This window comes from Nomascus leucogenys, chromosome 21, assembly GCF_006542625.1.
Source record: "Nomascus leucogenys isolate Asia chromosome 21, Asia_NLE_v1, whole genome shotgun sequence".
Taxonomy (NCBI): domain Eukaryota; kingdom Metazoa; phylum Chordata; class Mammalia; order Primates; family Hylobatidae; genus Nomascus; species Nomascus leucogenys.
In genome coordinates, this window is record NC_044401.1 from 1682400 (window position 1) to 1707694 (window position 25295).

Consider the following 25295-nt stretch of genomic DNA (forward strand, 5'->3'; position numbering starts at 1 on the left):
TGACAGTTGCTTCTTGTTTTTCAGTATTTCTGTAGAGGGATGGGAGTTTGGAGCTGCCTGTTCTACAATTTTGCTGATGTCACCAATGCTAGCGGATGACTTGTTTCTTCTTTATGTTTCAGATCCCTTCTTTGTACAAGGAGGTGATACAGGTAGATAGTTGTGTTGAGGCTTTCCTTTTGAGAACAGTGATCAATACCAGAACAACCTATTCCAAAAGTTCAAGACCTTTTTGTGTTAGGCTTTGTATCCACATTGGTGGATGAATGACCATTTCACAACGATGAATGACCTTTCCCCAGAATGGGCTACAGGCATCTGTAAGTCGTTTTTAAATGACTAGTGTCTTTGGAGTCCTGTAGATAAGTCATAAGGATGTTCTGGTTTTTTTTTTCTAGACATTTGTTAAGTTTTTAACTTAATTCTGAAACCCATCTCAAATTAATTTTTGTGTTTGGTGTGTTGTAGATGTCAAGATCTATTTTTCCTTCTTTCATTTATTCTGTTGTTCCAGCACCATTTGTTGTAAAGGCTCTCTTTTCCCCATTATTTAGCTCTGGAACTTTAGTAAAAAAAAAATCAGTTAACCATACATGTATGAGATGATGTCTGGATTCCCTATTCTGCAATATATGTCTATTTATCTATCCTTATGCCAATATCACACCGTCTTGATCACTGAGGCTTTATAGCAAGTCTTGAAGTAGGTAGCATGAGCCTTTCAAATTTGCCCTTTATCAAGATTATTTTGGACCTTCCTTCCTTCCTTCTTTCTCTTTCTTTCTTTCTCTTTCTTTCTTTTTCTCTTTCTTTCTCTTTCTTTTTCTCTTTCTTTCTTTCTTTCTTTCTTTCTTTCTTTCTTTCTTTCTTTCTTTCTTTCTTCTTTCTTTCTTTCTTCTTTCTTTCTTTCTTTCTCTTGACATGTTCTCACTCTATTACTCAGTCTGGAGTGCAGTGGTGTGATCATGACTCACTGCAGCCCCAAACTCCTGGGCTCAAGCGATCCTCCTGTCTCAGCCTCCTGAGTAGCTAGGTGTGCATTACGAGGCCCAGATCATTTCAAAAAAATTTTTTTGTAGAGATGGGGTGTCACTTTGTTGCCCAGATTGGTATCAAACTCCCGGCCTCAAGTGATCCTCCTGCCTCAGCCCCTACATCACCCCTACAAAATGCTAGGATTACAGGTATGAGCCACTGTGCCCAACCATTGTGGCTATTCCTGTATTCTTTGCTTTACCATATACATTTTAGAATCAACTTTGAAAAGTTATTAAAATGCCTGTTAGTATATTGATTGTGATTGCATTGAATCGCCAGATCGATTTGGGGAGAACTGACTACAAAACAACATTGAGTGTTCCAATATGTGAACATGGCATAACTCTCAATTTAGATCATTTATTTTTCTCAGCAGTGTTTTGTAGTTTTTAGTGCAGAGGCCTTCCATGTCTTTTGTTAAGTTTATTCTTAAGTGTTTTATGTTTTTTGGATACTGAGTCAATTTAAAAAACACCTCTGTTCTAATTGTTTGCTGCTAGTATATAGAAAATACATTTATATGTATACATATTTATATTGATGAGATATAACTGTGACTTTATTAAATAGTTCTAGTAGTTATTCCTTAGTATTACTGAGGATGTTCAATGTAAATAATTATGTTTTCTGCAAAGAAAGACAGTTTTCTTCTTTTCTGATCTTTATGCTTTTTTTCTTTTCTTATTGCATTAGTTGGAATGATTAATACAATATTAAATAGCAGTGTGGTGGGGGTAGATATCCTTGTGGGGGACATTCAATATTTCACCATTAGCTATGATGCTAGCTGTCATCTTTATAGATGCTTTTGTCAAGCTGAGGAAGTTCCTTTTTATCCTAGTTTTTTGAGAATTTCTAAACATGAATGAGTGTAGAATTGTGTTAATTTTTCAATTAAGATCATATGCTTTTTATCTTTTTTCTATTAATATGTTGAATTACATTGATATTTCTAATGCTGTACTAACCTGGCATCTTTGGAATAAATGTGCTTTGTCCTGAATAATACTCTGTCTCTCTCTTTTTTGGAATTCTGGATTTGTTTTGGTCATATTTCATTAATGACTTTTGCATTCATAATCATTGAAAGCAGCTATGCTCACCACTATACCACCAGCACTGCAATTGTAATCATGATATAGACCTGTAACTTTATTTTCTTATCTTTGTCAGATGATATGATTATACTGGTCTCTTAAAATGTGATGCAAAGTGTTTCCTCTATATTTTCTGAAAGAGTTTGTATGAGATTGGCATTATCTTTTTCTTAAATGTTTGATGGAATTCACCACTGAAACCATCTGGGTCTGGATGTTTCTTTACGGGAATGTTTTTAATAACAAATTCAATTAACTTAATAGATACAAAGATATATAGATTTTCTATTTATCATTGTATATCTTTTGGTAAATTCTGCTTCAAGGACTTTTTCCATTTCATCTAAGCTATCATATTTATTGTCATAAAGTTTTCAAAAATTCCTTTGTTATCCTTTTAATGCCTGTAAGATCTATAGTGACATTCCCTCTTCCACTATAGTGATACCCCTCTTGTTCGTGATGTTGATAACTTGTGATTTCTCTTTTTTAACCAGTCTCTTCAAAGAATAACATTTTCTCTATCATTTTAAGCTTTCTGTTTCATTGATTTCTGCTCTTGTGTATCTTAAAACATCTCTCCTACTACTTACTTTGGTTTTACTTTGCCTTTCTTTCTGTATCTTCCTTAAGTGGGAACTTAGATAACTGGTTTTAAGCCTCTTTTCTAACATGAGTATATATAGCTAACATTTCTCTGTAAGCACTGCTTTTGCTACATCCTACAAATTTTGAAGTTGTATTTTCTCAGTCATTCACATCAAAGTATTTTCTAATTTCCTTTGTTATTTCTTCTTTGATCCAAAGGTTATTTAGAGATACATTGTTTAACTTCCAAATGTTCAGGGATTTTCTAAAAATATGTATTTGTTCCTGATTTCTAAGTTAGTCATTTCTGTGGTCAGATAACATATTTTATAAGATTTCCATTTTTTGAAACATATAAAGATGTTTTGTGGCTCAAAGTATGGCTTATCTTGGTAAATGTTCCATGTACACTTGAAAAGAATATGTATTCTGCAGTGGTTGGGTATAGTGTTCTGATTAGTGTTAAGTAAAGGTATGTAGTTTTGTTAAAATCTTCTAAATTTTACTGATTTCTTGTCTAATTGTTCTATGCTGTTGAGAAGAAGGTGTTAAGTCTTCAACTTTGGAGATTTGTTTACTTCTTTATTTGTTAGTTTTGCTTTGTGAATTTTGAAGCTCAGTTATTAGGGGCATAAATAGATAAGACTATTTAGTTTTCATTTATTATTATTATGAGATATCCTACTTTATCTCTGGTAATACTTCCTGCTTTGAATTTTTTTTGCTAGCTGTAGTAATAGAACCAGTCTAGTTTTCTTATGCTAAATATTTTCCTGTTGTGTCATTTTCCATCTATTTACTTTCATTATTACTGTTTTTATATTTAAAAGTGTCTCTTGTAAATCATATGCTTGGTTTTGCTTTTTTTCAAAACAATTTTAAGAAAAAAACAAACAAAACAAAAAACCATTTTGACACCTGTGCCCTTTTATTTGGAGTGTTTAATACACTAATATTTAATGCATGTTAAAGTTGAGTTGAGGTGTACAATTTTGTGATTTATTTTCTATGTGTCCCAACTTGATTTTAGTCTTATGTTTCTCCTTTTTTTCCCTTCTCTGGGTTAGTTTTTTTGTATTCTCAGTCAGCCAGAGGTATGTGGAAAACTTGTCTGAACCCTTCCAGGATCTCCCCATTAGCACTCTGGTTGGTTTGCTGCTCACCCCAACTGGGACTGCATCCTTGGGCTAACAAAGCTATGGCCTTTCCCTATTCATTTCTGAGTTTGCTACTTTTAGTATATGCAAAGTCACAAGATTTCATGCCACTTCTCAAACCTAAATATTGAAATTTAAAAATTTTTAAGTATTTCTCCTCCGGCAGAAGAGCCACTGGGTTTTTGGCCAACTCCAAACTGGAAAACTACGATTCTTGCTGATTGAGCTTGATGGGAGCTTGTGGAAAGAATTCTTTCTCCTTGAATCTCTAGCAGCTTTTCAACTTGTTGCCCATCTCTGGTAGATTTCTAGTTCCCTGGATGCTTTTGTCAATTTTGTCCAGTTGTATGGTTTTTTTTTTAGTGGAGGAGTATTGCTGACCTCTTCATTCTGACATAATTGAAAGCTGATTTTATAGACATGTTTTAATAAAATATCTTTAATTTTTATTAAAAATAAAAGAAACAGTGAAAAGAACATTTTTGCTTCTTCTCTGAAACTTCTGTTGGAGGTTTCTTAAGCTGTCGAATGTCTTTTGTACAAGGATAAATGGGATAAATTCCTTTTAGGATGTCATACAGAAGGCCTCTCCCTTCCTTTATGACTTACTTGGTTCCTTGATAACATTCACAAGTTGAATCACAAAAAGTTAAACATTTATAAGGAATGAATGTTATAAATTAGAATTATGTCCTTGAAACTCATTTCATACCGTAATATGCCAAGACATAATAAATGATCTCTAAAACCACACAAATGTTTGCTTTTACAAACATTAAGTATGTAGAATTTCATTCAATAAATACCTACTGAGGGATTGATAGGTGCCAGAGACTGGACTGGCTAAGCACTGCAAATGAAAACAAATGAACTCACTAGGTACAGCTGCTGCCCTGCCCTCACATGCCAGTGAGAGAGACAATTACGCAGGAAATTACTATCAAGTGTGTTATTGAGGAAGTACCAAGTGTTATGACTATGTCCAGTATCAGTGTTTTCTCACACATTTTTTTTGTCTTTGAAATTCTTTACGCTTTACAAAGAAAATATAATTAGAACCTGGACTGAAGACATATCTTCTGTAGTAAGTCTGAATGGTAAATGCTTGGAGAGGGACAATTTCCTTGGGAAACACATCATCTATTCTCAATTTGGAATGTACATTAAATTACTTGGGAAACTTTAAAAAAAAAATCCGTTTGCTTGGGCTCCACTTCTAAAGATTCTATCTTAATTGGCCCGAGGCGAAACCCAAGAAGCACTTTTTTTTTTAAGTACTCAGGTGATTTTAGCATGCAGCCACAGCCAAGAACCACTGCAGTCCTCACTTCCAGTTTCCTCAACATTTGCCACCTATCATAAAAGATGCCTCCTTCAATGATTGCAGCTAAGTTTTCTGGGAAGTTCTTCTGCACAGTACTTATGGCTTCCTTCCACTGCACTGATATCTGGTAGGGAGGGAGCCCTTATTCTCAACACCTCAAGTTTCTACTGAACATGAGGTACTCATTCCTATCCCTTTCTTGCTAGAGGGGTTAGGGGAGCGGCAGATGATAGCACATCCATATTCTCTCTGTCTCTTATTGTTCCCCAGATGAGATGGAGAAACTCATCTGATGGGTTAGAGACTGATATCCACTGCGCTACTGTCTATACAGAGGTAGGTGTGGTAGCAGGAAACATGCTCCATCTATTTCTCTTTTGTCCTTTATCCCTTTGTGATAGTAAAATTAGCTAATTGGTGCTTATTGAGTATTTACCGTGTGTTGCGTGCTAAGCTTTTTATATAAATTAATTCATTACATCCCAACATCAATCTCATGATGTACAACCTATGGTTATACCATTTTACACATGAGGAAGCTAAGGCTTAGTGGGATTAAATAACCTGTCTGACACACTGAACTTGGACTGTGATTTCAATCCGGACAGTCTGGGTCCAGAGCAAACTCTCTTAACTTCCATGCTACTGATGGCAGTGGCTGCTCCAGACAGTCTGCCACTGCCATCACACTGGCTACAGCAGGGAGGTGCAACCGAGGGTGCGCCCTCCATGGAGCCGGTGGGAGCTGGGGACAAGCGGGAGCCCCACCCCTTTTGGGTTGGGGTGGGAGCTCCCCTGGTGCCACTGCAGCCACCCAAACCATGGCTGTAGACCCTGGCCTCCCACTCCACAGAGCAGGCAGGAGCCTTGCCCTCCCAGTAGGGCTTCAGCCACCAAACTGTGGCTGCAGATGTGAGCCTCCCTTTCCTCTTGGGAGACTGGGAGCAGGCAGGAGCCTGCTGCTGGGCACAGCTGCAGCTGCCCAAACTGTGGCTGCAGACTCAGGCATCTCTGTACTCTTGGGGGCCCTGGAATGTCCCCCTGCCCTCACAGGCTTGGAAGTGCCTGTTCCTGCTGCCTGGCTTCCTACTCCTGGTGCATTCTCTGATTGTGGAGCAAGGTTGGGGCCGAGCCAGGGCACTGTCACAGGCCAGCAGGGTGGGTGCATGTTCAGAGCAGTGCTGACATGCCAGCCCCCTGCTGCCTTGGCCCCCGCCTGTCTTTGGGCACTGAAGATCACAAGAGGGAAGCTGAGGGGGTGCTGAGGGCAGCTCAGCACTGGCCTGCAGGCTCCCCTTGGCAGGAAGAGCCTGGGTGCCGTGAATGACAGGGGAGGCAGACAGCTCCTGGGCGGAAGGGGGCAGAGCCCCAGTGAAGTCCCACCTTCATGCCGAGAAGGCCTGAAGCCTGGGGGCCGGGCTGCCGGTCCTGCTGCCTGGAGGGGGAGCTTATATAGCTTTTTTCCTGGGCCTGCCCACGGCTACCCATGGACCAATTAGCATGCACTTCCCCTCTCCGAAGATCAAAAAACCATGGACTCAGCCAGAGCAGAGAAGATGTCTGAATGGCCAGTTGCAGAGAGGTTCTACCTTCTCTGCTGAGAGCTGAATACTCATCGTGATGACCTGCCTGCAGGGAGGAGCCACCCACTCCATTGCCTCCTTTTTGTTGAGAGCTGAACACTCGATCAGACGACCTGCCTACAAAGGGAAGCTGCCCACTGTGGGTCTCCTCTGAGCTGTTCTAACACTCAGTAAAGCTGCTCTTCGTCTTGCTCACCCTCCACTTGTCTGAATACCTCATTCTTCCTGGACAGAGGACAGGAACTCAGGCAAAGGCCCCACTGTCCACAGAGGTTTCCGGCCAGAAAAGCAACACTCCAAAGATCCCATAACCCTATTATATTGTTAGGGTTCTAGCTGGCTTTTGTTCCACAATTGATAAGCACCGTTGAAGGCCATTCACTGTAATTCAGGGGCTTGCTGGCATTCTGCACTCCCCTAGTAACTGAGTCTATAATCCTCTGTGCAGTTTGTTGCATAAAATCACTCCAAGCGTTTGTAAATACAACTCTACCCTCAAGTGGGTACCAGTGGCCTAGAACTGAGTTGGGGGATGGGAGTTAGCAGTGGAAGCTCCTCCTGAACTAACAATCAGGCTCTAACATAATTTGTCTGGGAGTTCTGCACTTCAGGAACTTGGAATTCCCAACAATTTTGTGCTAACAGTTTCGCATCCTAAAGAGATCCTTTACCCACACTGCACACTTTCCTTTTGGATTTTACCTTGCCTCAAGCTAAAGCACTACCTCTCTTTACAATGATTCACTATATCTGATTACGCATCCATGCGAAAAGTTTTCTGCCTCAGACAGTTCATTGTGATTTTGTATTGCTATTGATCGTACTAGTCTAGCCCCAGTTCACTAACATGGCTCCAGTCACTATGACCACATGGCTTTAAATGTGTGTTTTTATTGTCACTATAGGTGTTTTATTTTCAAAAGCAAAATTAGAAAAGTTGGAGCATTTTAACTCAAGCCATTATAAGTAAAATATTGCTGGTATCAAGAAAAAGTTTTCCTCTCCTAGTAAACTTCAATTAGTCAATGAGAATTGTGTAACAACTTGTATTTTCCTTGACTGTCTAAATGCAAAACATAGTTTTAGAAGTCTACATAAGGATAAAGATTTTTTTTTTTTGAGACAGAGTCTTGCTCTGTTACCCAGGCTGGAGTGCAGTGGCACAATCTTGGCTCACTGCAAGCTCCACCTCCCGGGTTCACACCATTCTCCTGCCTCAGCCTCCCGAGTAGCTGGGACTACAGGTGCCCGCCACCGCGCCCAGCTAACTTTTTTGTATTTTTAGTAGAGACGGGGTTTCACTGTGGTCTCGATCTCCTGACCTCGTGATCCGCCCGCCTCGGCCTCCCAAAGTGCTGGGATTACAGGCGTGAGGCACCGTGCCCAGCCAGGATAAAGATTTTTAAAGAAAATATCATATTTTAAGTTTCATTACATATGTCCTTTATTAGAAGCTACTTTAAATCCTTTTTCAAACATGAATTGATTTTAATTAAAATAAAATTTTACTGGAACACAGTGATGCTCATTCATTTCTGTGTCATCTAGTGCTGCTCTTACCCTACAACAGCAGAGTTGAGTACGCAGTTTTGATGGAGACCATCAGACCCACAAACCCTAACGTAGCGACCATCTGGCCCTTCACAGAAAGTCTGCTGTTCCCAGCTGTATAGCATTCCCCTCCCACCTTCTATCCTATCAGCCCAACCTAACTCACTTCTCATTTTGTGTTCCCGATGTTTTATTTCAAAAGTGAATGATATAACCTTTACCTAGTTCAGGTTAGCATTTTTAAAAGAACAAAACAAAATTTAGTTGCTTCCTTACTGGTGCAGTGTTTTTTTGTCGGTGATCCTCAGGGGGAAAAAAAGGTGCCCCAATCTTAGTTTTGCTAGGGCAAGGTGAACCCTTTCAAGTTTGCATAATTAGTTTTTTTAAAAAAATTCAGAAAATTAATTATTAAACTCTGATTATTGTTTCTATTTTATTTGTTCTGGTTTCTTCTTCAAGAACTCCAATTGCTGTAGGATAGGTCATCTACAGCTAACTTCTGTCATTTTAATCTCTTTGCCCATTCCTTCCCATCCCATGTTGGATCACTTAATAAACGTGTCACCAACATTACCATTTTATTCTCTGCTGTGATATTTCTGCCCTTTTCACTGCATCCAAATGAATGTGTAAATTTTGTTGCTGGATTTTAAATCTTTTTATATTTTTCCCATCTTAGCCCACTTTCTTTTCTTTTCAGCCTGCATCTGTTTTTTGACCTTGTCTATTATTATTTCCTACTTCAGTTTCTGAAAAGACCCTTTCTTTTTGACTCCTATTAAAAACACCCAGCAAATGTTTCTGAAATTTTCCTTGTTTCTTACAGTAAGATATTTTCTAACATAAGCTTTTATTGTTTTCAGAGTAGCACACATTTTCCTTTATACATTCATTACTTGAACTCCATGTTGATGTTTTTGTTCATTTACTATTTTTTTTCCTATTTGACAGTCTTTGAATGAGGAAGAATCCTCATGGAATCCTGATGCTTGTCAATACACAGGATGGGCAGATTGCCTTTCAATAGCACCATCTCTGTGGCTGTTGCATGAACACACTTCTTAGATCTAAAGCTCAAAGGTGGGCTGATGTGCCACTGTAGAAGTGGACCAAAGTATAGTTTTCTGTTCTGATGGAGATGGACACTCGGGTTTCCAGTTTGGGACTATGGTGAACACCACTACTATAAATATTTTTGTCATGCCTGTTGGTGCACACACTCATGCATTTCTGTTGAATATATATCTAGGAGATAAAATCCTGAGTCATGAATATGCACATTTTCAGCCTCAGTAGATAATGCCAATGTCCTGTGAATAGTGAACCAAAACTACTTGGAAAAATATTCCACAACATTTCCTTTTGTTTGATTCAACAAACCAGCACATCCTCATAGTTAACAAAATATTGAAATGAGACATAAGAAAATGTTCTCTTTAAGTAGGGCATGTAGAAGACACCGAAGAGAATGAAGCTTTTTCATTTGATTATTATTATTGGAAATCATTTTAAATTATTGGATGTTTAAGGAAAATAAATCTCCTTTCTCATGAATCACACACTGGCAAGTTTATGAGCAGTGCACACCTTGGGAGAGGTGCAGCCTGCTGCAATTCCTTATGATGATTCATACAGCTTCTTTTTTAAAAAAAAATCACAATCTGTAAAAAAGCAAAACAAATGTTTATGATTATGTCATCTTTTTAGAAACATTCATTATCAGATCAATACATGCAAAAAATTCCTGTGTTACAGTGTGCCTGAGCCCTAGCTTTGAACTCAGACAGCCCCACACATATCCCAGCTCTGCTATTTATAAGCCTTATGGATCAGATGTTTCTTACTTCACAGTGTGTCAGTTTCCAAATTCTAGCACTTAAAAACATCTGTACATTAACCGGGTTGTATATATACATCATAAAAAAATAAAAATACAAAAGAATGTCAACATGAGGAAGGTAAATCTCTTTTCCCCCAGTGTGAACTCCAGTCCCCAGTTTCCATGCCTGGCAACAGCTACCTACCAACTTCTTATTGGCCTTTCCAGAAATATTCTCTGTATATTGCAAGCATAATGTATATACATATATGTATTTGTTTTACATATACATATGTATTTCTAACTTTTAAAAAACAATGTATGCCTTTATTTCATTACTTGCCCAAATATTACTGGACCATAAACAGAATAGTCAGACATGTACAATAATAACTAAGCTTATCATCTTTGGTTCTTGCCACCTTTCAATTACAGAAAGCCCACAGCTGCTTACCCATTTTTCAATGTTATCATCTCAAAGATATGTTTGTGAAAGTAGGTGGGTAGAATAAATTTTATCTAACAGTATGTTAGCCTAATTTACAACTTTATATATTTTCATATGATATGATGCTTCAATTCATCCTCTTGACCTGGGTCTTGCAAATACCAGAAGCAGGCCTGCTTATGAATGTCCTGAAGAGCAGTTATCCATGGAACATTTGTTTGGGAAAAGTTGATATGTAGACACTGGAGGTCATAAGTACTGTTTCTGATTCTCTTTCCATTTTACTTTGACTTACTGCCAACATCCTTTACTATTTCATTTATTTACTTTTAACTGACAAAGAAAGATTATATATATTTGCCAGGTACAGCATGATGGTTTGAAATACACATTGTAGAATGGCTCAGTCGAGCTAATTAACATATGCACCACTTCATATACTTTTCATTTTTTGTGGAAAGGGTGCTTAAAATCTCTGTTGGCTATTTTCAAAATATAATACATTGTTATTAAATATAGTCACCACGGTTGTACAATGCATCCCTTGAACTTATTCTTCCTAACAGAAATTTTGTATCCTTGGATCAACATCTCCCTACCACACTAGCTTCTGGCAACCAACATTCTACTCTTTACTTCTATGAGTTCAACTTTTTTCTACTCTACATGTAAGTGATAGCCTATGTGTATGTGTGTGGATGCATTATGCCTGGTTCATGGCATTATGCTGATATTTCTGTGCCTGGCTTATTTCACTTAGCATAATGCCCTCCAGGTTCAGACATGTTGCTGCAAATGACAGGATTTCCTTCTTTTTTTTTAAGGCTGAATAGTATTCAATTGTCCACCATCATCTGTTGGTGGACACTTAGGTTGATTTCAAATCTTGGCTATTGTGATTAATGCTGCAGTGAACATGGGAGTGCAGATATCTCTTTCACACACTGATTTCATTTCCTTTGGATATATACCCAGTTGTGGAATTGCTGGATCATATGGTAGTTCTATTTTTTATTTTTTGAGGACCTCCATAATGTTTTCCACAATGGCTGTACTAATTTACATTCCCACCAACAATGCGCAAGGGTTCTCTTTTCTTCACATCCTCCTCAACACTTATTTGTTGTCTTTTTGACAATAGCCATTCTAACAGTATGAGGTGATATCACATTGTGGCTTTTGTTTGCATTTCTCGAACGATTAGTAATGTTGGGCATTTTTTTCATGTATCTGTTGGCCATTTGTATGTGTCTTCTTTTGAGAAATGTCTATTCGGGTCCTTTGCCCATTTTTTAATTGGGTTATTTATTTTCTTGCTATTGAGTTGTTTGAGTTCCTCACATATTTTGAATATTAACCTGTTACCAGATGTATGGTTTGCACATATTTTCTCCCACTTAGCAGGTTGTCTCTTCACTCTGTTTATTGTTTTTTGCTGTGCTGAAACTTTTTAGTTAGATGTAATCTCTTTTGTCTGTTTTCACTTTTGTTGCCTGTGCTTTTGAGTCATATCCAAAAGATCACCATCCAGACCAATGTTAGGAGTTTTTCCCTTATGTTTTCTTCTCACAGTTTTACAGTATCAGGACTTGTGTTTAAGTATTTAATCCATTTTGAGTTGGGTTTTGAATATGGTGTGGAGAAAAGGTTCTAATTTCATTCTTCTGTATGTAGATATCCAGTTTTCTCAGCATCATTTATTAAAAAGACTGTCCTTTTCCCATTGTGTGTTCTTGGCACCTTTGTCAAAAATCAATTGACCACAAATCCGTGGGTGCATTTCTGGGCTCTCTCTTACGTTCCATTGGTCTGTGTGTGTAGTACCATGCTGTTTTGATTAGCATAGCTTTGCAGCAGATTTTTAAGTCAGGTAGTGTGATGGCTTTGTTCTTTTTGCTTCAAGATTGTTTTAGCTATTTGGGGTCTTTTATGGTTCCATATGAATTTTAGGATTGCCTATTCTATTTCTGTGAAAAATGTCATTGGAATTTTGATAGAGATTGCATTGAATCTGTAGATTGCTTTAAGTAGCATGGATGTTTAAACAATATTAATTCTTCCAATCCATGAACACAGGATATCTTTTCATTTAATTGTGTCTTCTTTAATTTCTTCCATCAATGTTTGATAGTTTTCAATGTACAGGTCTCCTTGATTCAATTTACTCCTAAGTATTTTATTTTTTCCCTTGTAGCTATTATAAATGGGATTGTTTTCTTGATTTCTTTTTTGTATAGTTTGTTGTTAATGTATAGAAATGCTACTGATTTTTGTATGTTGATTTTGTACCTGTAACTTAATTACTTTATCATTTCTATTAGTTTTTTTGTTGGAGTCTTTAGGGTTTTCTATATATAAGACCATGTCACCTGCAAAGAAAAACAATTTAACTTCTTCCTTTTCAATTTGGGTGCCCTTTATTTCTTTCTCTTGCCCAACTATGCTGGCTGAGACTTCCAGTACTATGTTGAATAGAAGTAGCAAGAGTGGAGCATCCTTGTCTGTTTCTGATCATAGCAAAAAAGGCTTCAAATTTTTACTGTTGAGAATGATGTTAGTTGTGGGTTTGTCACATATAGACTTTACTATGTTGAGGTACATTTGTTCTATAACAAATCTGTTAAGAGTTTTTTTGTCATGAAAGAATATTGAATTTGTCAAATTTTTTTTCTGAATCTATTGATAAGATCATGTGATTTTTGTCCTTCATTCTGTTAATATGGTATATCACATTTATAGATTTGTGTATGTTGAGCCATTCTTGCATCTGTAGGATAAATCCCACTTGATCATGGTGAAAGATCCTTTTAATTTGTTGAATTTAGTTTGTTACATTTTATTTTTGAGAACTTTTGCATCCATGTTAATCAGGGATACTGGCCTGTAATTTTTCTTTCTTGTAGTATCCTTGCCTAGTTTTGAAACAAGAGTAATGCTAATCTTGTAAAATGAGTTTGGAAGTATTCCCTCCTCTTCAATTTTTTTGGAAGACTTTGAAATTTAAACGTTTGGTAGGATTCAGCAGTGAAGCCATTGGGTCCTGCCTGGGATTTTCTTTGATGACAGTCTTTTCATTGCTGATTCAATCTCCTTACTTATTATTGGTCTATTCTGATTTTCCATTTTCTTCAAGGTTCAATCTTGATAGGTTGCAGGTGTCTAGACATTTATCCATTTCTTCTAGATTGTCCAAATTGTTGGTATATAATTGTTCATAGTAGTCTTATCTTTTGCATTTCTGTGGTATCAGTTGTAATGTCTCCTCTTTCACTTCTGATTTTCCTTGAGTCTTCCCTCTTTGTCCTTAAGTAGTCTAGTTAAAGGTTTGTCAATTTTATCTTTTCAAAATACCGACTTTTAGTTTTGTTGATCTTTTCTATTATTTTTCTAATCTCTATTTCACTTATTTCTGGTCTAATCTTTGTTATTTCTTTCCTTCTACTAATTTTGGGCTTAGTTTGTTCTTCTTTTTTTAGTTCTTTGAGGTGTAATATTACATTGTTTACTGGAGATCTTTCTTCTTTTTTGATGCAAGCACATATTGCTATAAATTTCCCTCTTAGAACTGCTTTTGTTGCATCCCATAACTATGTCTTGTGTTTCCATTTTCATTTGCCTCAGGGTATTTTGTTTTAATTTCCCTTTTCATTTCTTCTTTGACTCCTTGTTGTTCAGGACCATGTTGTTTAATTTCCATGTAATTCTGAATTTTCTGAAATCCCTCCTGTTACTGATTCCTATTTTATATACCACAGTGGTTGGAAAAAATACTGGCTATAATTTCAATCTTCTTAAGTTTGTTAGGCTTATTATCAGTCATCAGTCTTGGAGAATGTTCTGTGTATATTTGAGAAGAATGTGTATTCTGCTGCTGCTGGATGGAATATTCTATATATGTCTGTTAGGTCCATTTGGTCTAAGGTGTAGTGTAAGTCTGATGTTTCTCTATTGATTTTTTGTCTAGATGTTCTGTTCATTGCTGAAAGTGGGATACTGGAGGTTCCCACTATTACTGTATTACAGTCTAGCTCTCCCTTCATATCTATTAACATTTGTTGGGGGCGGTGGCTACGCTGTAATCCAGCTTTGGGAGGCGAGGCGGGGATCACGAGGTCAGGAGATGAGACACGGTGAAACCCGTCTCTACTAAAATACAAAAAATTAGCCGGGCTGGTGGGGCGCCTGTAGTCCAGCTACTTGGAGGCTGAGGCAGGAGAATGGCGTGACCGGGAGGCGGAGCTTGCAGTGAGCTGAGATTGCCACTGACTCAGCTGGCGACAGAGGAGACTCCGTTCAAAAAAAAAAAAAAAAAAAAAAAAAAAAAACATTTGTTTTATATATTTAGGGGCTCCAATGTTGAGTGCACATATATTTATAATTGTTAAAGCCTCTTGATGAATCGACCCCTTTATGACCATACAATGACCTTTTTGGTCTCATTTTATAGTTTTTTACCTAAAACCTATTTTATCTGATGTAAGTTTAGCTACACTTTTTCTATTTTGGTTTCCATTTGCATTGAGTATCTTTTTTCATCCTTTCACTTTCAGTCTATGTGAGTCCTTAAACTGTGAAGTGAGACTCTTGTAGGCTGGACATAGTTAGGTCTCATTTGTTTGTTTTTATCCACTCAGCCACTCTATGTCTTTGAATTGGAGAATTTAATCTAATTACATTCAAGGTAATTATCGATAAAGACTTACTACTATCATCTGGCTCATTGTTTTATGGTTGTTTTGTAGGTCCTTGTTCCTTTCTTCCTCTCTTGCTGTATTCCTTTGTAATTAGGTGACTTTCTCTAGTGCCATGCCTTGATTTCTTACTCTTCACTTTTTGCGTATTTAATATAGGTTTTTTGCTTTGTACTTACCATGAGGAATAGATAAAACACCTTATAGTTACAACAGGCTATTTTAAACTGGTAACAACTTAAAATTTGATTGCATGCAAGAACTCTACACTTTTTATCCACCCTCCTCAACATCTGTGTTTTCAATTTCACAATTTACATCTTTTTATGTTGTGTATCCCTTAACAAATTATTGTAGATATTATTTTTAATAGTTTTGTCGTTTAACCTTCATACTAAAGATAAAAGTGATTTACACACCATCATTACAGTATTAGAATATTCTGAATTTGACCGTATACTTACTTTTACCAATGAGTTTTATACTTTCATATGTTTCTTGTATTACTGACTTTCAACTGTGGAATATGACACATATAGGAAGGTACCTAAAAGCAATGTGCAGCCTAATGAATTAATGTACAGTACTCATCTGTGTAAATATCACACAGGTCAGGAAATAGTATTTCATAAGCTCCCATTTACCCCTTCCCAATCACAATCCTCTCTTTACCTCCTAAAAGTAATTACTATTCTGATTTTTATTTTATTTTTACAGTAGTCACTTTCTTGCTTTTCGTTATACCTTAACTTTCTAAGTATGCATTCCTAAACACTATAGTTTAATGCTGTTGGTTTTTAACTTTATATAAATAAATTCATACTGTGGATTATTTTTGGATTTGGGTTATTATGGTACTTACTATATTTGTGAGATTCTTCCATGTGTTATATTTAGTTCTACTTCATTGTAATTGCTGTAGAGTAAGGAATGATAAACTTTTTCTGAAAAGGGCTTAATAGTAAATATTTCAGGTTTTGTGAGCCAAATGACAAAATCAAGGATACTCATTTAACAAAAGAGAAAACAAATTTTCACAACATTTTTTGATAAAATTCAAAATACACTACTAATAATTGACTATAGCTTTTTGTAATATAGTTATCTTAATGAAAAGAATGGAACTCTTATTTGGGGGAATAACATTTTGCTTAATTTGGGTTCAAGTCATTGAAATTGATTGCAAATGTTCATTTATTAATAGTGATGTGTAATTAGATTTTCCTCTTTCTCATTTCATCTTTGAATGAGATTTTCCCCTATCTCATCTCATCCCTATCTCATCTTTGAAAATGTCTTTTCATTCAGAACAGTATGGCCAATACTGGTATCCATCCACAATTACATACTTTTATATAAATATCCATATTTATTGCCTGGAAGGCATTTATATAATTCTATTAGATTCTTCTCTTGATATTTTCTTTTTAGCAGGTCATTACAATACAGATTAATTACTTCCAATTGAAGGTAAGATGAACATGCTTCCATTGCAGATAAATAAATTTTGAAATTTTCTTTGCACTTGTTTCAAGGTCCAAAAATGCTACTAGAAAAGTAGTTTAGGCTCAGAAAATATATCCAATGCAAATATACGTAGGAATGAAGATCTTCCTTCTTGTTTTAACTTTTCATAGCATAGGAAGTATATTATTTGGGATTCAAATAATGTTAGTTGCCAATGAAGGGACTTTACTACAGCATAAGCTCTGCATGTAAGCTTTGCTTGCCTTGCGACATTGGGATAGATTCATTAAAAAATATTACCAAGTCTGCAGCAATAGCCAATTTCCAAAGCCCTTCAGTATTCTGTAACAGTAGCTGAGGATGGTGTTCTTACTTAGAAAAATCTCAATCTTGGCCCTGAGCTGGAAAAAAATCACACTGAAACTTTACCACTCTGAACCACTGAATGTCAGTGTGATGGGTGCAAGTCAGAATATTCAGCGTCTCTTTCTGACCAAAAGCCAACCAACCAACCAAACAAACTACACACATACAGAAAAACCCATAAAAAACAAAAAATTATAGAAGTGTCAATAGTTAAGTCCATGGAACTGAGTGAATTTTATTACTGACATAACTCGTTAAATAACAAGAGATATTCAAACATTTCTCAAGCAGAAAAACAGTATCTACCGAAAACCTAAAGCTCACATTATATGGGAAAATTTGGCCTTACCCTGGGGGCTCCTCTGCACCCCAATCCATCACGCCAGCCCACATGGCTCCTCTGGTTTCTCTTTCCCCTGGTAACGTCCCTCTGCCCTTGGCAAGAATATGCGTTGGGCGTAATATTCTATAAATGTCCATTAGGCCAAGTTTTTGAAAATTATGTATCTAAAATATTCCATTTTAATTTTATTTTTATTATTATTGAGACAAGGTCTTCCTCTGTCACTCAGATTGGTGTGCAGTGGCATGATCTCAGCTCACTGCAACCTCTGCCTCCTGGGCTCAAGCAATCCTCCTGCCTCAGCTTCCCGAGTAGCTGGGACTACAGGCGCACACCACCATGCCTGGCTAATTTTTTTTTAATTTTTTGTAGAGACAGGGTTTCATCATGTTGTCCAGGCTGGTCGCGAACTCCTGAGCTGAACTGGTCCGCCTGCCTCGGCCTCCCAAATTGCTGGGATTACAGATGTGAGCCACTGCACCCAGCCAAATATTTCATTTTTAAATGTTTTTTCTCTCCGCTTGCTTGTTAGTTCCTGATAAAGATTAAAATTTCCCAGAATTATTGTGGATTTGTCGATTTCTCCAGGCAGTTCTGTTAAATTTTGCTACATTTAGCGGGGGGCCGTGCTATTAAGTATATTTAAATTGTGACATTATATCTTCCCAATAAATTAGACCTTTATCTTTATGGCATGTCCCTCTTTTTCTCTAATACTTCCTGCCTTAAAGTTTTCTTTGATATGAATATTGCTATATCTGCTTTTCTATGGGTAGTGTTTTTATGGTATCTTTTTCAATCTTTTAACTTACAACCATTTTGTATATTTAGATTTTATATAGGCTTCCTGCAAGCAGCATATAATTTAGTATGATTTTTATTCAGTCTGGTAAATTCTGACTTTACTTGGAATATTTTGTCTATTTACATTTAACGTACTCAATGATAAATTTTGGTTTACATCTACCATTTTATTCAGTGCTTTCTATTGGTTCTGTTTCCTTTTTTCTCCTTTCTATCCTCTTTTTGTATTGAGTGTTTTGAAAATTTAATCCCATTTTCTTCTGTTAGCTTAGATGTCATATATCTCTTTACTATCCTTTTGGAGTTACCCTAGAGGTTACAAAATGTATCCTTGAGTTGTCATGGATCATCGAGTTATCAATGTCAACTTATACTTTTATCCTCCTCCTAAACAATGCAAGTGCCTTAGAACAATTTAATCCATTTAGCCCTCTTCTGACTTATATATTACTCTTTTGTTTTATAACTGCATTGCTTCTATTATTGCTGTTTCTTATAATTGTTGTTTTATGCAGTCAATAAGCCAATCCACATACCTGTCCTTAAATTTATTTCCAACCTTCCAACTGGGATAATTTTTCTTCTGCTTAAAAAGCACCCTTTAATAATTTCATGTGTTGCAGATCTCCTAGTGACAAATTTTATTGGTTTCATTTGTCTGAAAATGTCTTTCATTGCCATTCTTGAAGAATATGTTTGCATGAAGAATATGTTTGCCTAGAATCCTACTTTATTTCAATATATCGAACATATCATTCCATCTTTTTGGCTTTCATTGTTTCTGATGAGAAGTCAACTGTCAGCTTAATTATTGCTCTTCTGAAGGTAATTTATCATTTTTCTTGAATGCTTTTAAAGGTTTTTCTTTTTCCTTTTGGCTTTCAGCAGTATTAGTATTGTAATATATATCTAGGTATTGTTTTCTTCTTATTTATTCTGCTTAGGGTTAAGAAGTCTTCTTGAAAACAAGTCTTTTATCATTTTTGGAAAATTCATATTCCATATGAGCTCCCAACGTATTATTCCTGCCTTTAGTAGTCAAATTTCTTCAATCAGTGGTCCATGCCTACTCACTTTTTCTCCTTTTCTAAATCATTAAGTTATTCTAAATCTATCCTTCTCTCCTGTAATTTCTATCCTTTTGTCTTTCTGTGCCTCTTTCTAAATATCTCTGAGGAGAGATTGACTGAGTTTCTCACTTTTGCTACTGTACTTTTAAATTCTGGAATTTCTATTTTCTTCAAATCTGCTATATCATTTTTATTATGTCCAGTTGTCTTGAAATTTTCAATATTGGCATTTACCCTTTGAACAGAGTAAGTGTCTTAGCTCAGGGTGTCATAACAAAATACCATAGATTGGATAACTTAAACAGCAGAAATTTCTTTTCTCAAAGTTCTAGAAGCTACAAGTTCAAGATCAAGGTGACAGCATGGCTAGTTTTGGTTGAGAGTTCTCTTCCTGTCATCTAGATGGCCACCTTCTCACTGTGTCTTCACATTGAAAGTGGAGGAAGAGAGGGAGAAAGGAAGAGAGAGAGAGGGAGAATGGCAGAGGGAGAGAGGAAGAAGGAGAGAAGAAGCGCTGTGATGTCTCTTCTTGTAAAAGCAATAACCCCATCATGAGGGTTCTGCCTTCATTACCTTATCCAAACCTAATTCTTTCCCAAAAGTCCTGTCTCCAAATACCACACTGGGGGTTAGAGCTTCAACATATGCATTTTCAGGGACACATTTCAATCCATAGCATTCTACCCCAGGTAGAATTCATGTTCTTCTTGCATGCAAAGTACATTCACTCTATACCAACAATACCAAAAATCTTAACTCATTCCCACATCAACTCTAAAGTTCAGAGTCTCATAAATATTATCCAAATGAAGTACAGGTGAGATTCAAGATATGCTTTGTCCTGAGGCAAAATTATTCTCCAGCTATGAGCCTGTGAAACCAGCCACACTATGTGCTTCCAAAATGCTATGGTGGGAGAGGCATAGGAGGCATATTTCCTTCCAAAAGGGAAAAATCAGAAGAAAGAAATGGGTGATGGATCCTAAGCAAGTCCATGACCTGGCAAGGCAAATTCCACTGGATCTTAATTCTTGAGTATAGTCTTCTTTGGCTTAGTGTCTTGCTTTCTAAGCCCACTGGGGTGGCAGCATCATTCCCATGGCTCTGCCCCCTTTGACTGTACAATGCCCCATCCCCATGGCTCTAGGTTAGTGTCCTATACCTGTAGCTCTGCTGACCCAGGGTCCCACCCCATAGCTCTGCTGAGCTGGGGTCTACTGGGTGGTCCTTCCTCCAAAGCTCACGGTGAAAGCCACTTGGTTGTTGAAACTGGGACAATGGCCCTGATGATCTCTGGATCTCCTGTGGAATCATTTATCCTTCTTCTTGAAGAATAGTGCATGTTTGCAGCTGAATAGTTCTATCATCCCATCCTGTCTAATTCAAGAAGTCCAATCAATAGGCTTCCTTAACTTCATCCTGCAATGTTTCTGCTCATATAATCCCATACACTTATCAAATATCTGTTAACCTACCCTTAGCATTCCCATCAGAAAGAGCTTTCTCGTTTTTTCCAATATGAACAGGCTAAGAATTTTCCAAATCTTCATATTCTGATTTCTTCTTGCTTAAAAATTGCTTCTTCAATTCATCTCTTGCCATTCACATTTTACAATAAGCAGTCAGGAGGAACTAAGTTGCTCCTTTAACACTTTGCTTAGAAATATCCTCAGCTAAATATCCAATTTCATTGCTTGCAAGTTCTTCCTTCCATAAAACACTAGAACACAGTTCAGTCAAGGTCTTTGCCATTTTATAATAAGGGTCACCTTTCCTCTGGTTTCTAATAACATATTCCATATTTCCATCTGAGAACTCACCAGAATCACCCTCAATGTCCATATATATAGTATGTAAATCAAAACTCTTCCAGCTTCCACCCATAACCAGTGGCAAGGCCACTCCCTCATGTTTAGGTATTTGTTACAGTAGTACCCGACTCCTGGTACCAAAATCTGTCTTAGTCAGCTGGGGCTGCCATAACAAAACACCATAGACTAGATGGCTTAAACAACAGAAATGTATTTTCTCATAGTTCTGGAAGATAGAAGTCCACAGTAGTAAACATAGTTATTTTAAAGTCTGTGTCTAATCACAAAGGCATAAGAATGATACAATGGACTGTGCAGACTTAGGGGGAAGAGTGAGAAGGCGATGAGGGATAAAAGACTATAAATATGGTGCAGTGTATACTGCTCAGGTGATGGGTGCACCAAAATCTCACAAATCACCACTAAAGGACTTACTCATGCAACCAAATACCGCCTGTACCCCAATAACTGATGGAAAAAATAAATAAAGTCTGGGTCTAACAATTCCAATATTTTAGATCCTTTTATATCTGTTTCTATCATCTGTTGTTTTTGCTGCTTGTTCAGATTGTCATGTCTCCTCATGTACCTGAATATTCTTGATTGTGTTCTAGAAATTGTGAAAATAGAGGTCTAGAATAATGTTAACTTTCTGTAAAGCGAATTTATGTTTTATTTCTGGCAGGTTCCTTAAGGCAATAGAAACCAAGGATCTTGTTAAGTTCAATTTCTGGGATTGAGATTTTTAAAGTCACTCAGATGATTAGAAGCTAAACTATATTATATGCCAGGGATAGTTTACTTCCAGTTAACCCTTACCACTAGGGCATAGCCTTTTAGAGTCCCTACCCAAATGAAGAAGGTTTACCAGGGCCCCAACCTTGACTCAAGTTTTTTGTCCCCCTTGTTTTGCAAAGCTTTTAAAAATACTGCTCAGCCTTTCGGCCACATTTTCTAGAATTGTCATATTCTTCCAGGAAAAAAGTAGCTCCAAATGCCAGACCCAACCCCCTAAATTTCTATCTTCTTCTAGATCTTGGCCCAGAAATTCTTCACTACTTTATTAGCTCTCTGTTCAAGCTAATTAAAAATATGTATTTTAAAATACGTATTTTAAATCAGTGGCCCATGTCTACTGCCCCTTTCCCTGGACATCATTGAATAACCTCACATCTGTCCTTCTCTGCTTCCCTCTACAAGAAGGAAGAGGGAGGATATACTTTGGGGACAGCTAAGCTTCATGTTCCAACCATTTAATTTATTGGTTGATCATCTTTGTTGAGTGTCTGTAGTTAGCCTGACAACTTGACTTTTTGCAACTAGATTTTATAATTATCATATATGCTTTACATAGGCTTTAATGAAATATATTTTACTTTCACTAAGTATAAAATAGAAGATGTTTTTTTTTCTCCTCTGGCTTGATTTCACAGGTCACTATGGATGTCATAGAGTAGGTATCATAATCAGAAGTAAAGGCAGATGCATTCAATGTAAATTGTGTAAATTATTAATCTTATTAAATTTGCATGTCAGAAAAATGACTACCCCAACCTTAAGGCTTGCTTTTATCACAATAATATGGTAGGCAAATGCTTTGGTCCTTGAATTTACATTTTATAGACAATATATAACATTACATGTAATAGATGTTTTATATTTTCAATTATTTCAGAGGTTATTTTACTATTAAAGTCAACAGTTTTTCTGCTGTAATTTACAGCCACAGTTTGATATTTAAGAGTCACTTATTAGCTTTCTCTCTGCAATATTTCTTACCTTCCCTCTCATCTCAACCTTCCTTCCATGATTCCTTTTGATTGAGACTTAAGATTCCATTCTATTGGACCAGAGACTGAAGCAGAGAAATTATTTGTATAAGATTATACAATTGGTGGCAGAGCTGGCCAATACGCAAAACTTCTGAATGCCAAACTAAAATTTCTCCCTAGCCCTGGTACTTTCCCCAACCTGATGGCTGGCATACCTTCAGGGCAAAACAGCAGCAGATGTGCCTCTACCACGAAAGGGTTGAGGGAGAAAGTACAAGCAAAAAGTTCACTCCATTCCCCTTCTCATGAGAATTTTACTTTCAATTGACTCCCTAGCTCTATTCTCCTAGTGACCTGATAAGGTGATATGTGTCAACTGTGTTATTAAGCAACTTGAACTACTTAAAAATGACCCCTGATTGGCAAATTCCATCTGAACTGGGAGGAATGACTACCTAATAGAAAACCACAACTTCGAGTTTCTGTGAGTATGTTGACTTTTGTAGCTGGGCAAATCCATGGTGGGGACCCTGGAAGCTATTGCCTATGGAATTATTACAAGAGATTCTGGCCCCTGGGGTGTGAAGCTTTTATGCCAGGGCAGTTCCTGTACCCACCCAATGTGAACCTCTTTTCCTTGTATGGTATCTGCACTCCGTAAACTAGGGACTAAAGAAAATAGCTATGTGTTCTTCTGTATAGCTATGGCAAGGGCTCCTACAGGAAGAGACATGTCTGATGTTGCCTTGCTGGAAGCTGTTTCCTGTCTTATATTTTTCTAAGTACATTCATGCCAAATATGGTCTGTGTTAGTCTCGTGAGTATGACAGCCTTTAGTTGAGCCCAAGACCAACCCCTGGTGGGCACTGCAGAAGGTGTCTGAGCTAGAATTGGGCAGGCTCTGTGTCTCATACCATGCATTAGGGCATACCTTGTCTACTTCTGTAAGAACAAGTTTTTTTATATATAACACTGACACATTCTATAGCTTCATTTGACGAGGTATACGCATGCTAAAAGAACCCATAAAAATAATTTAGAGTCTTACTTTTTGTATCACAAGAGTCTAATTGCTGTAATATCAACTCTAATTTTCTAATAATCTTAACAGTAGATGCCACAACCTAGAGAAAATGTGCCAATTTAAGTGGAAGTCCTCCATTTCTTAAACAGCAATCTTCACATTATGATTGTTAGAGCACAGCACAAACCTGAACAATGCCACTTTTCTTCCTTTCTCTGCTTTTTTTCCGGGTGGAAAATCAAACTCACCTTAGCTGTTGTTCTCATTTTGAGTTTCTTTCTCAAGTAACATGGCAGCATTTGAGGCCTCATCTTGCTCTCCCTCAGTTAATCTCTTTTGAACCATGCTTTCTGTGTAACTGTGGATGATCTGATGGGCTGCAAGAATATGTTTCTGCTGTGCGTTCTTCACTGTGCCAAAGTAATAGAAAAATTTTCACTCTGAAAGCCTGAACAAAACCATTCCCAAATGTTTCAAGAGAGTCATGATAGAAATAATTTTGCAAACTAAAGGTAAACCCAACCCAAATCTAATTTCTTTCTGCTCCCTCTGTTCCCACTCTCTGGTTCAGCCCAGTCATACTCCTTCCCACCAGGCTTGCCTCCATTCCTCTCCTCAGCAGTTTCCCTCACCTGGAATGCCTGCACTCCAAAACCTGGAAAGCTCATGTCCAAGATCCTCCAGGAAGTCTCCTCTGACTACATCAGCCCAGATTTACCACTTACCGCACTTGAGTTTGTACCAACCTATTCAGCGTTGAAGCACTTCATGTGAGTTACATTTTGTTTGATATCTAGAGTGTGAATAATTTACAAATAAAGACCTTGTCTTATACTTCTCTTTGAGCCTTAGCTCTTAATGTGGAAGGGACTTACAGATTGATGATGAGTTTACGAGCGCATGGCTTTAGAACATAGTCCTAGCTCCAAATTCTTTTTTTTTTTTTTGAGATGGAGTCTTGCTCTGTCGCCCAGGCTGGAGTGCAGTGGCGCAATCTCGGCTCACTGCAAGCTCCACCTCCCGGGTTCACGCCATTCTCCTGCCTCAGCCTCTCCGAGTAGCTGGGACTACAGGCGCCCGCCATCACGCCCGGCTAATTTTTTCTATTTTTAGTAGAGACGGGGTTTCACCGTGGTCTCGATCTCCTGACCTCGTGATCCACCCGCCTCGGCCTCCCAAAGTGCTGGGATTACAAGCGTGAGCCACGGCGCCCGGCCCCTAGCTCCAAATTCTAAGAATATTCACTATCAGGGTAAGCACCTAAGCCCTTGGAAAGGAGTAGTGATGATGATGATGTTAGCAGTTTGCATTTGTCCTTACTTTGTGCCAGGTACTGTTTTAA

General features: G+C 37.3%; 1 protein-coding gene across 3 annotated transcripts in view; it reads right to left on the bottom strand.

Moving 5' to 3' along the window:
* Window positions 1–8216: 8216 nt before the first annotated feature.
* The window catches only part of MAATS1 (MYCBP associated and testis expressed 1), a 65737-nt gene continuing 48658 nt past the window's right edge, over window positions 8217–25295 (bottom strand). The window contains exons 17-18 of one of the 3 annotated variants that reach the window (XM_004091711.2): window positions 24202–24363; window positions 8217–9999 (exon numbers count right to left, since the gene is read on the bottom strand). In XM_004091711.2, coding sequence (XP_004091759.2) covers window positions 24203–24363 — 161 coding nt within the window. In that variant the 3' untranslated portion in view covers window positions 8217–9999; window position 24202. Of the gene's footprint in view, window positions 10000–24201; window positions 24402–25295 lie in introns of those variants that run through there. The other 2 variants (XR_004027581.1, XM_030801944.1) reach the window with 2 other exon arrangements.